This window comes from Pochonia chlamydosporia, chromosome 1 (assembly GCF_001653235.2).
Source record: "Pochonia chlamydosporia 170 chromosome 1, whole genome shotgun sequence".
NCBI classification, from domain to species: domain Eukaryota; kingdom Fungi; phylum Ascomycota; class Sordariomycetes; order Hypocreales; family Clavicipitaceae; genus Pochonia; species Pochonia chlamydosporia.
Window position 1 is genome coordinate 6799042 of NC_035790.1, and position 12570 is coordinate 6811611.

The window sequence follows — 12570 nt, forward strand, 5'->3', positions numbered from 1 at the left end:
TTGGGAAGGGATTATGCACAAGGCATTGCAGGGCGGACCACGTTAATATATGCAAAACCGATCCATGAGAATCCGGAAGGATCACTTGGTATGGCGAGGAAAGCAGCAAGCCCGATGACACGCCCATTGTTTGGCATTGGCATGGGCTGGAAATTTGCCAAGGGGATAACACAACCTCAATGCCCATCATCATTTAATGCAATTTGCTGGCACCGGATAAATTACGTCCAAACACGCTCTTGCCCTGTTCGCAGAGGACTACTCTATCTTGGAGAATTGGCACCACATGGTTTGGGCATAGGCTTTGTTTTGGAGGTTTTTGTGGCTGTTGTTCTTCGGTGTGAGACAAGGGCGACGCCGTGCAGAAGCATGCTGGATTACGAGGTCGCATTCAGACTTGCGGCTGCTTCCATCCATCGTGGACGAATCGCCTCTTGGTTTCACAATGTCGGCCGACGATGGTTACACTCGGTTGTCACTGACGCAGCTCCGAGAAATCGATTTGACAAGCTTCAGCCAAAAAGGAAACGTATCAAATGTTGGGCTTGGCACTAATCTTGAGGGGGCCGATTGCACAGTTTGGCTGGACTGCTTGTGTCCCGGAATTAAATTATTTCATCATAGCCCGCTCAGCCAAATTGGTTCACTCAGTGAGCCTTTCCGGGGACTGGGCCGGCGGCTGGAAACTTTCGCCGGTAATGCCTGGATTGATGCAAGGGAAGAGAACTAACTCCATGGGAAGATCTTCATTGAATGCTGCATGGCTCGTCTGTGCTACCCGATTTAGAGGCGCGCTGAGTGGTATGACGACATGGCGGGGATTGCGAGACCCTCGACACACTTCATGACAGCATCCATGGCTAGGCAGCTGCTTTTTCCAAGAGCGAAGAGCCGAGAGTGTGCCCGACAATTTGGCTATGACAGCGTCAAGAGCTACAAATGAACCAAAGCTCGTGTGTCAGGTCCAAGACTACAACATGTAGAACGGGTGATTCAGTCTCATCTTGAGGAGCCCTGGGATTACGAGGGCTGTGTTGACGCTGCACTGCCAATGTGTTGTTTCTTTGGGCGAACATGACATTTGTCTTGACCCAAAAATAAAAAAGAGACATATCTCTGATTCGAAAGGAGGAGCCACCGATATCCGGGAGGACTTCAATTGCAGATGAAAACAAGGCAGAACAGGCATGTCGGACTTTGGCTGTGTGTGGCCAACACGGGGATGCCCTCCTTGGCCACCAACAGACCCAATGTCTCCCCCATCCGGAGTGGCATGATCCGAGTTTGTTGGACGGACCCATCGGATTGGGGATCTTATAGCGACGGCGAGGGCTCCGTGATCCGTAGAGGCTGGCTTTCTCCGGTTTTCTGGTCAAACTTGTGGAGAGCATCCAATTACTAGTTCTCGGACCCCCCCATGTCCGATGAGGGATGAGGGATGCGGAGGACTAACAGCTTACGTATCGACCCGACGGTAGTTCACGTTCACGGATAATGGGCTGACATGATACTTCGTCATGAAATGTTGCTGGAAGGCGATCCGGAGCGGGCACTTGGACAAGACAATGAATATCCTGCTTCAAAGACTTGAGCCCATCCCAATCCGATACCGACAACTTCAGCCGCGATACCACATTCCCGCTTCGACGCAATCGGAGAGCTAGATGCGAGACGCACCTCAGCATCACATCACTTAGCGGCTCTAGAACAAGCTGCTTCACCATTCGTACACTCAACAAATGGTTTGTGTGACCAGACAACCGTCATCATGGAGAAGTCCAGCAACCACGCCAGCAACACCAGCACTATCAAGAAGCTAGTCGGGCGCCTTCGTGGAAGTAGTGCAAGCGCGCCGAACACTCCGCCAAGGGAAGACGACGATGCAGGCCATTTATCACGACCGCCATCCTTCCGAATCCATACGCCTCGAATGTCCAGGTCCCCCGACTCGCAATGCAGTTCGTCGACGAAGAAACGACGAGGCAAAAATGGCCATAAAGTACGAGACGCTCAACAGGCTTTGGAGTTGTGGAACGGCGCATACGACGCCTTGCGAGACGACCCTAGCTGCACCGGACTAGTTATTGCGTACGAGAACATCATATCACAGGAGCTGCCAGATCGCCTGAAAATGGGCGGCCTAAACTCGTCGTTCCGGGGCAAGACGGCCGACCAGAGGTTAGAATTACTGACAGCCATTACCTCGGCGGGGCTCGAGAAACGGAGAGGCTCCAAATCCAGTCAAGCCGACGATGTTGCCAAGATAATACTGGACGCTGCGAGGGAGCAGGTTGAATCGGTTCTTCCGGAATACCAGGCCGCATCAGTGGCATGGACGGGGTTTTGCACATTAACACCGGTGAGTACAGTCGCATATTTGGACTTGAGTAGAGGTGATGAGCATGTTCACTAAAGTGAAACTACTCTAGCTCCTACTAGACCCGATAGTAAATCGGGACAATTTCAGAACCGGCCTGGTGCACGTCGTTGGTCGTATATCGTGGTACATGCATCTTGCACAGTTGCTCCTCACGAGCTCGTGGGAGTCGGACCAGAAGTTTCGAGAGCAGCAAAGCGCAGTCAGAGAGAAACTAGTCAAACTTTACCGAAAGGTACTGGAGCTTGAGATGAACTGCGTGTGCGCAACGGCGAGTGCCTGGAACACGGCGGCTAAAAACGTAGTTGGCTGGAATACGATGGATAAGTTGGTCACGACTCTTCTGGACCTTGACGAGCAAGTGGTGGGAATCGTCAAAAACCATTGTGCAGGAAGAATGCAGGAGAACATTTTGGAACAGTACAGAGACTTAGACACGTCTTCGCCACGGCAAAGTGATAGTGGCGTAGATGCGGCAAACCGCCATCCACTGCAAGTCACGCAGGTAGCAGGCTAATTTGGATGCATGTGGACTTGGGCGAAATCAAATCTGGTCATGGGTACAGGGACTTACAAGGTATGGTAATGGGAAGGAATGTTGTACATATATTGTACATGGCGTAGAAAAGTTGAGTCGTCCAGCTGTTTAGCTGCGGAACTGGGGATTTGCGGACACTTGTTTAATAGCTGACTACTATGCTGTATAGCATAATTGAAATTTTGACAATATAAGGAAGGGGTTGTCGATGTGCAGTGAACATTCGGGCACCTCACAGCCCAAGTTGAGTACATAGATGACCATGCCAATATCAGCCATGAAGTATTACCCAGGCACTCAAAAATGACACAGGTAGAAATTACTAGACGCTTAGAGTGAGATTAGGTACATACAAGAACCCCAAAGTGTAAATAGAATACCTAGCCGCTTCTTAACAACATAGATCCAGATCGGATGGCATCCGAACCCAGGGGCGAGGATGACACGAGCATACCAGACTTGATCAGTCATGTAATAAATACTTGAACTGAATTTACCGCGCGGGATCCCCACCGCCACCGCAGAAATCAACGAAAAATCCTAATACGACCTTGGCAGTCTTGACTCTTGAAACTGTCATATTTCCATGCCGCGCGGGATTGGATGGCCAAGAAGGTACAATATAGCTTCAGACATTGATACCTGGTATTTAATTAAATAGATATAAAATTCTATTGGCGGCGGCTTTTCCCCAGCCCGACAGCCCGAACCAGTCGACTCCAGCGGCAACTTGCTTACAAGTCCTTTGGTCAGCAAGAACGGCGCTAAATCTGCACACCAAAAACGGCATATTCGAACCACTCTTAAAGACTAGTGTCGCCTGGCATTTTTCAGAATATATAAATTTAAAGATGTGAAATGAATTGTCGTTTCATAGCCAGGAGATTGGCCATTCAGACGAAACAAACAATAAGTTTACCATCTATAACATATCGGGTATTCCCGGTCTCATCAGCGATTCCAGCACACATCACGCCTACTGTACTGCATTTCCGACAATCTTCAACATTCAACATGACAGGCGATAAAGTTGCCGCAAAAGATGCCACAACACCAGAGACCAAAGACTTGCCGCCCTTGACAGACCATGAATTTAAGATCTTCAACCGTCTAGCAGACCGGATGGAACAATTCGTACGTCCTCCACCCGCCCGCCCATTCATCACCCCAGCACATATTGCAGACACAAATATGCTAACATCACCAGCACAACTATTTCCGCCAAACTTGGAACCTCCTCTGGACCGCAGCAACAACATCCCGCCGCCCCCAAAACCTCACCGTCAAGCAATTCCTCAACGAAGCCATCTCCTTCACGAGCCACCTCTCCGCGCACCACGGCATCGAAGAAGCCCACGTGTTCCCGCTGCTAGCGACGCGCATGCCGGAATTTGACCCCAAGAGAGGCAAGTTGGTGAAGCAGCATGAGCAGATCCACAAGGGGCTGGAGGAGTTCGAGGCTTACGTGAAGAAGTGCCATGCGGGCAAGGAGGAGTTTGAGATGAGCGTGCTGAAGGAGAAGATGGAGGGGTGGGGAGGCGTGCTGTGGGAGCATTTGGATGAGGAGGTGAGGATGTTGGGGGCGGATAGGATGAGGCGTGTTTGGAGTAAGGATGAGATGATGAGGATGCCTATGTGATTTGATGCTGAGTGTAGATGTTGAAGATGAGGAGATAGTGATGGGTATGAGGGGAATGGATTGAATTGAGAGATACAAGCGCTGTTTGAATATTTGAATTTAGATATAAAAATATACTAGAATGGGTATTATACCCTTGACGGGAAGATGTACACACGCTGACCTGCCCAACGCAGGAGACTGAAGCCATACCTCAAAGCACCCGAGTCTAAGAGGCCTAGACCCTCACAAAGGAAAGTTGGAGTAGACTATATCGTCCCGAGCACTTCCTACCTGTCCCATCTCTTTTAGCTCAAGACCACATCCCCAGCCACTTCACCCTATTCAACTCCCTACGCCGTATCCCGCCACAAGTCAACCATGCCCCCCGTCGCAGGGTAAAACGCCAACAACGAAATCATAATATCAGGCAGGAACCCGCCCGTCGTTGACCCCCAATGAACCGTGAGAGGAGCCCACGCCAAGTTCCTGAAGAAGCTCTTGTTCCACTGCGCCGCCCAAACCGTATCCTTTGCCGCCGCACCACTGCTCACCTTGCGAGCCCGCTCGACCAGCAAGCGAGCCCCCTCCATGGCAACATACAGACCCCAAGCGCGAACACTCAGCAGCCCCAAACGGCCCTGTGTAGCCGGCGCAAACGGCAGAACCTTCTTACTCGACAAAAAGGCCACGTTCTCAGACGCCTGGTAGACGATGAGAGACGTAATCTGTGCAAAAGAGACGAGCGTGTCGAACAGGGCCTCGGACGAATCTTCAGTTCCAATCGCCTTGTCCTTGGACTTTGCTGATGCGCGCGTCCTCAGAACCAGTCTCTTGGCGGCAAAGTATAAGCCTAGCAGGCCCCAGAGGCGGCCCATGGTTCTGGTTTCGCTAATCATGGCGGCGAGGGCCTTGAACCGTCCTCCTACCTGGAGAGCCAGGGCCGCGAGCGGAGGCTGCGGCGTGGCAGAGGACATTACCACGGTTGTCGCGGGCGGTAGCTTGAACGCCAGGGCGACGAGACGCCGTGCTGATTGTCGGATGGCTGCTCCGCCGACGGTTTCCAGCACGGAGCCGGTTAATCGGGAGGCATAGCAGGCGAAGAGGAGGACGGCCTCGGCGCCGGCTCGTGTTTGCATGCATCGTAGGAGGTGCGCGAGGAAGGCGTCCACGCGGGATGGAGTTGTAGCGAGGACGGCGGAGATGGGAGCCTTTTGGTTTGACGGCGGAGGTGCTGATGGGGGAACGGCGGAATCGACGCTGGTGTCGATGCCGGCGGTGGATTTCTCGGCGGCAGTCATGTTTGCGAGGTTGCGGCCAGAGGTTGGAGTTTGTATGACAAGCAGTGGTGGTGTTGGGTTGCTGCTTTGGGTGTCGAGGTGTCGAGGTTGATGGGCAGATAAGATTATCTATCGGTTCGAGCCTCGGATATGCGAGGACGCAAAGGGCGCCGTGGGGCCTGTGAGCTGTCGAGGTAGAACAAGAGGTGCGAGTCTTCGGTAAATTGGTGGAAATATTGGTGCACGCTGGTAATTGTCCACGGATAAAGAGGAATTGGAGTGCCGGACAGCCACTTTTGAAATGTTGAGGTCAACTGTGCTTCAATTGTGTGATGCGGCGGAGGCCGGGGTATGTATGTATGTGTAAGTATGCTACCAAATGGATATGTATGCCTTTGCATGCAGCCACCCCGAACTGTCTCCGGAGTCCCCTCTGAGACGCTGAAAGCTCAAGCTGTTAGGCTTGACCCTTAAATTGTTTGTGGGGTCCCAGTATCCTCTCCTCGAGTTTCAATGTTCCAATTCGCGAGGTTCAATGTGGCTGCTGTTGTCGCATTGGCTTCGGTGCCTCGGCATTAAATCATCATTCAACGCTCCACCATCCTCGGTCGGCTGAAGTTCTTGTCCCATGCTCTACTACCACTAAGCCTTGTTATATTGTCTTTCATAAACGACTGAATGTATTAATATGTGATTGGCAAAGTATGGTTATTACTCGTAGCTCATTCTTTTACTTGTCTTGGATGTAAACCTCAACACATGTTTCGTCCCGAGGCAACCAACCACTAACTACCTAATCGTCTGATACGCAGGACGCATCCCGTTGACCCAATACGAAAACCAGACACCCCTGAGTACATTGTCTAACTACAGCATGTTAACAATACCAGAGCAGTGTAGTTCCATCCAAGGGACACGCCGTCCCGCGAAAATACCCGTCGTGCCACATCAGTTGACTTGAGCCGGCACCCGCTGCCGCGGAGCTCCGGCGGCTCATCAACGTTGATTCCCAGTCAATGCCATACTTCAGGATTGAGCACTCCTAACCCCCCACAAATGCGTTCTAGCATCCCAAATGCAGTTTACTCCTGGCCAATTTCAGGGACCCTGTTGGTTAGACTTTGGGGTTGATGGAGAATAGAACCAAGGATCCGACTAAGGTGGCACTCGCCGGAGTCCGGCCATGGAAACCATGAGTGACAAATATTTTGAATTCACCGGGTATACTTGTACTGACCAGGCGACATATTGAAACAATTTCATTTTGACTCAAGAGAACTGGTTTGAACGGTGACTATATCTGACAGATTGGTTGCAATGATGCACAATTCCAATGTTCTACTGCCAGGCCTGTTCAGGGTTGGTAACATTACTTCAGGATGCCCGAGGTTGCTCTGCAGAAAGTTGACTTTGAATTAAATCGAGCAAAGCATCCATCTTGGGTCCAATCCTGATTAAGCTATAACTCTATACAAGATATGATTTGCCGTCGAAACTAGTTAGGATATGCCGTGCCAGACAAACACAAGGGAGTCTGTTCCTTGCCAAGTTAAGACACCACTTGGTAGTTGATCCAAAATAGCCAGACCTACAACTACAGTAGCAAAATGACTCCCGAAACAGAACAACGAAGCTAACCCTCTACATGTAGACTTGGTAATCCAGTAAGGAAACCACATTCCAATCCTTATGAGCCACCTTACGTAGTTGCAACAGCAGCACCGCTCCATCCACACAAGTGGAAGATTCTAAACCGTCACATCTTAAAGTCGTGGACATACGTCTAGAATAAGTTTTTGTATTCACCTCTCTATCCCCCCGAAACAACTTTGTGGACAAAGGGAGAGAAATTGACACTTCCAACTACCCGCCCCCGCCATGCATTTTTATGCAAATCCTCAGTTTCGACCGCATATCTCGTGTCATCCGTCACATCCATCAAGCCCCATTCCATTCCATGCATGACAGTTAGGACACAACAAAGAAAAATAGCCACAAATAGTTTTAATAACTTCCCGTATGCCGTAAGCTGCGCGAAAAGTGTGCGCCTACGCCCAAATACCAAGTTTGTTTAAATGCCTTTCTCCTCCACCAGGACTGCAAAACAGTCTCTTTGGTCTCTTAACCCCGAACAGCGGCTCCCAAAGCACCACCAGTGAATTGAGTACCACCAGCTTGTCTTTGAGTGTTGCCACCGGTACGAGCACCGCCACGTCCAGATCGCTGGCCTCCTCGTTGGCCACCGCGCCCACGGCCGCCTTGTCGCTCGAAAGCGTTGGATGTGCCTTGGGTGCGGTGCTCGAGAGTCCGCTCGTTGGTCTCAATGAGTGCGCTAGCCTTGTCAGACAGTGTGAGTGCCAGTGACTGAAGGCGGCTGAGTTCAACTCCCTTGCGGAAGATGACGTTGTTCGTGACCTGGTCCAGTGAGGCGGCCAATTCCTCGTGGCTAATCATCTTACTGACAATGGCGGCAACCTTGGTAATGTCCAGCTCAAACATTGCGCTGACAGTGTCAAGGGCCAGAGTGTCGTAGAAGGGGGCGTATGTGAAGAGGTAGGTGCGAAGACCTTCCTCCTGGATCTGTTTGGAGAGCATGGTCTTGATCTCCTCGGCATTGGGCATCAGTTCCCAGATCTTGATGCTGTGAATAAAAGTTGTTGACTTCTTCCATTCGCCAGCCGCAAGGGCCTTGGAAGCCTGCATGACGTGATCCCTGGTGTTCTCAGGGGGTCCGGTGAAAATTTGTCTCTCGTGGTACTCGAGCATGCGTCTGTAGGTCTTGCTGATGACGCGCTTCTTGACGTCGGGTGAGGATCCAGTCTGGGCCAGCAGAGGGATCTCCAGGAGCATGCTGCAAGTCAAGTACACGCACTCCAAAAGTTCTAGGTTGATGTGCATGTGGAACGGTAGCTGGCGCTGCTTCTCCAGTCGCTCCTGCTCGGGAGAGACTTGGTTGTATCTCTGCATCATCACACCTTGGGCCAGCAGCTCCTTTTGTCGGCCACTACCACAAATCTCCTGCAGGGTGTTTTGCGCATCGTAGACGAGACCCTTGCGGAAGGCACACAAGCCAACCTGAACCAAAGTTCGGTTGTAAAGGATTTGAGTCAGGACGTCGAAGTTGGGAATGGTGTCCTGCAAATGAGACATGAGCATCATGTCACGGGCCTTGTAGTACTCGCCATGGAGGGCGAGGAAATAGACCTGGCACAACATGGCTCGAGCACGAATAATGCCGTCGCTATTGCTGAACAGGTAGTTGCAGAGGACATTAACCAAGTTGTTGGCGTCGCTGGACTGGCTGCGAGGAGTGATGACGGAGTCGACCTTATCGCCCGAGGCTTTCCAGCAGTTCTCCTCAAAGGTCTTGATAACTTGAGCAGGCTGCGAAAAGTCTTGTTAGTTTCTGCATCTTTGAGAAATGAATTGATAACTGGGATGGCTTCCTACCTTGAAGTAGACGTGTTCCAATCGTCGCATGACGATTCTGTTGACGCTGTCCTGAGGAATCTCCAGTGCGGAGTCCTTGCGCAAGTACTCGTAGTAGAGCTGGCCGCGGACAATGATGTTATACAAAGCACCCTCATCTTGAAGACGTTCGATGTATTCCGAAGTGTGGGGATCGATGCTTTGAAGGGATCGGACCAATTCATCATCAAGTCTCTCAACATATGATACCACGCTACCAGCAACCTTGATGTACTTCTCACCAGGCTGGAGAGCAGGGGGCTTCTCGTCGTCGTCCCATTCTTCAACATTCTCGACAACAACGTAGTCCTTGTTATTCTCAAGAACAGTCAGGAGAGTAGAGAGTTCCTTCTCAGCAGCCTTCCAGTGTTCCAGGGGCATCACATTAGAAGTGCCAGCGCTCAGGTCGAATCGAGCGGAGACAATGGCGAGCAGAACACGGATCTGTTGGTAGGGAGTGTTGGCAATCTCGCCAAGCTTCTCCATAACCTTGATCTGCTCAACGCGGTCGGTGTTCTTCTTACCACGAGTCTCCATGATGCCTCGCAGGTGCTTGAAAATACCCTCGGGGGTGTACTGTAAAGTGCGGCCACCCTTGCCGACGGTGGCAAAACCATCATCGCCAAGTTCTTCAGGCTGAGCAACTTCTTCCTCAAATCTGGCAATCTTCTTCGGCTTCTTAACGGGCTCAGGCTCCTCGTCCTCTGACTCCATGAAGCCATCCTTGTCTTCTCTGTAGGCAGTGACCTCGGTCTGATACTCCTTGCTGGTCTTCTTGATCTTTTGTTTGACAGCATTCAGGTTACGGGCCTGGATGGCGTTCATCTTCTTGGGTGTGACCTTTTGTTTGGCCAGAGCCTCGTTCATGAAATCCTCCAACTCGGCGATGATTCGGATATAAGGCTTGGGTGTCTTGCCGCCATCTTGGATGCGGGTCACTTGTCTGCTGAGTTTATCGAATTCTGTCCAAAAAAAAAAAAAAAAATTGATGTTAGCATCATGATGAGTCCCAAATATTTTAAGTGCATCTTGTGTCTGTCTGGGCCAGCATATTGCATGCAAAGTCGCCCTTCCCCCAAAATTTCTGCCCCGACCTATGGAACAGGAATCGGGCAAATGCCCACAGTCTTTCAAAGACGAGGCTTCCACGTACCGGCTGAGATCAATGTCCAGTCGCCGTTCTTCTGGCCGTTCTCGATTTGCTTAATCGATGCATCGAGTTCATCGCGTTGTTTGTCCTTGGCACTCTTCACTTTGGCTCGGACTTCTTCCTCCTCACTGTCGCTGTCTGAAGCGGCATCCCTCAAGAAACGGTTGGCACCACCGGCTTCGTCGTCGCTGGAACTTTCATCCTCGCTCATGTCAGAGTCGTCCATGTCGTCAGAATCGTCGGAATCATTCTGGTCGAGGCCGCCCTGCTCCTGCTGCTCCTCGTCGGTGTAGAGCTCTTCCTCATCAGAGGAGCTGTCGCTGGAGCTGTCCTCTCCACCACGGAAAAATCGAGACATGGTGGGCAAATATTTCTCTTGACGCTATTCCTCGGTGGATTTTGTCGCCTCGGGACGATCGAGGGGATAAATAGGATCTGTCGCGAGGTGCGATGCGCGGGGTTAGGAATCGAGACGTGCTCTTGAGGGTCGAAAATTGATGATTTTTGGTGGGAGGTGGGGCGCGCAACTTGGGGCTTAGCGAAGAGTCAGACTCAGACCAGGCAAGGAGGCAGGGAGGCAGGCACAGTCAAAAAGTTACAGTTGTCACAGTGCAGGTGCTCACACTCAGCCCCTCCTTCCCTGTGTAGTGCCGCCACTGGTGGCTCCGTCTCGCCTTGTGAATTCTTTGCTTGGGAAATTTTGTGGGTGCTTAGGTCAGCGGTCGGGTTTTGGTTTTTCCTTGACACCAGCACCTTTGTGCAGTGTGATGCCTGTGACAGTGCCTGGAGATGCTGTACCCTCCGCCACAATGTGCGCTAGCTGGTTGCGTGGTTGACCACTGAACGGCCACGCATTAGCCGTTTGGCCTGATTAGTGTGGGCACATCGAACAGGTCGGCTGACGGCGGGAGCGTCTGGGCCGACTGACGACTTGGTTGGTGGTTCGGAATATTGTTACTCATTGAATGCCCTTGATTTCTCAGCAGCTTCAACTTCTCACCGACGTCACAGCTCATACACTCTCGCAGCGACAAATTTTGCCTTGCAGTTGTCGCCATGGTCGGTGTTGGCTGCGCGAATAGCGCATCGGTCGCGAGGTCGTTCGTCCAAATAGCGAAGCGTGGTTACTCAACCGCGGCCGAAAGACCATCTGCTCCTCTAGAGTTTCTGCTCCCACGAACTGTGCAAAAGGTCGACTGCCGCGCAGCGTTTCTGTTGCAATCGACAAGTCGCGGTCCCAACAGCAGTCGTTCCTTACAGCATACCCCATTTGCGAGTGTTGTACGTCAACCGCAGAGAAGAGGTTTCTCAGCGTCCGCCACCCGCCAGGCTACGGTGTGTGTTCTCAATCCTCAGGCGGACGAAGATGGTAAGGAAATGATGTTGGAGATTACTCCCAGGGCGGCCAAGGTATGTTAATGTTTTACACTATTTACGAAAGGCCTTCACATTAACACCTCGATCTTGCAGCGCCTGTCAGAAATTATGAAGAAAGACGACAACCCAAATCTGGCACTCCGAATCCAAGTAGAAAGCGGCGGCTGTCACGGCTTCCAATATCTCATGAGCCTTGTCACTATACCGCCCAAAGACACGTCTGAGTGGTCGACTGTTGTAAACGACGATGATACCATCTTCCAATACTCCTCCGACGAAGCACCGACGGCACAATTATCCGAAGGTGGCGCTAGGGTAATACTGGATGAGCCGTCTCTGGACTTGCTAAAAGGTAGCAAGGTGGACTTCACAATGGAACTAATCGGGTCACAATTCAAGATTGTTGACAATCCATACGCCACCAGTAGCTGCGGTTGTGGTACAAGTTTTGATATCAAGATGTGAGAGGTGGGACAGGGACTTGTTTAAAAGGCGAAGGCTGTGTACATCTGAAATTAGAATCCAAGGGAGAGAAAACTATCCTTGCTCCACTCATAAATACTGCATTATAGAATTTCACACACATACTGTGTGGTTCTAATAGAATAAACATGTTTCATGCATACAACGTGGTGATATTAGGCAGGGTCATAGGACCGCCAGGCTGTGGCGAAAGACTATAGTTATATGGAAGACTTCATCACCTAGTGAACCCAACTTGAATCATTCAAGATCACAATGTGGCATGTGGAACTCTGTGTG

At 51.1% G+C, this 12570-nt stretch overlaps 5 protein-coding genes across 5 annotated transcripts; 3 read left to right on the plus strand and 2 right to left on the minus strand.

The window, feature by feature from the left end:
* Nucleotides 1-1768: 1768 nt before the first annotated feature.
* On the plus strand, nt 1769-2894 carry VFPPC_01794 (ankyrin repeat domain-containing protein; the record flags this gene model as incomplete). Its single annotated transcript, XM_018281562.1, has 2 exons — nt 1769-2359; nt 2430-2894. 2 exons carry the CDS (start codon nt 1769-1771, stop codon nt 2892-2894), a joined length of 1056 nt encoding a protein of 351 aa, XP_018150333.1.
* Nucleotides 2895-3929: 1035 nt separating this feature from the next.
* On the plus strand, nt 3930-4554 carry VFPPC_13157 (hemerythrin HHE cation binding domain-containing protein; the record flags this gene model as incomplete). The annotated part of the gene is made up of 2 exons (XM_018290934.1): nt 3930-4049; nt 4123-4554. The coding sequence occupies 2 exons, from the start codon at nt 3930-3932 to the stop codon at nt 4552-4554; spliced, it is 552 nt and encodes a 183-aa protein (XP_018150334.1).
* Nucleotides 4555-4886: 332 nt separating this feature from the next.
* Nucleotides 4887-5834, minus strand: VFPPC_01795 (peroxin 11C; the record flags this gene model as incomplete). The annotated part of the gene is made up of 1 exon (XM_018281563.1): nt 4887-5834. One exon carries the CDS (start codon nt 5832-5834, stop codon nt 4887-4889), a length of 948 nt encoding a protein of 315 aa, XP_018150335.1.
* Nucleotides 5835-7934: 2100 nt separating this feature from the next.
* On the minus strand, nt 7935-10789 carry VFPPC_01796 (eukaryotic translation initiation factor 3 subunit C; the record flags this gene model as incomplete). The annotated part of the gene is made up of 3 exons (XM_018281564.1): nt 7935-9197; nt 9264-10243; nt 10435-10789. The coding sequence occupies 3 exons, from the start codon at nt 10787-10789 to the stop codon at nt 7935-7937; spliced, it is 2598 nt and encodes an 865-aa protein (XP_018150336.1).
* A 698-nt stretch (nt 10790-11487) lies between these two features.
* Nucleotides 11488-12273, plus strand: VFPPC_13158 (iron sulfur cluster assembly-related protein; the record flags this gene model as incomplete). The annotated part of the gene is made up of 2 exons (XM_018290935.1): nt 11488-11841; nt 11902-12273. The coding sequence occupies 2 exons, from the start codon at nt 11488-11490 to the stop codon at nt 12271-12273; spliced, it is 726 nt and encodes a 241-aa protein (XP_018150337.1).
* Nucleotides 12274-12570: the final 297 nt, after the last annotated feature.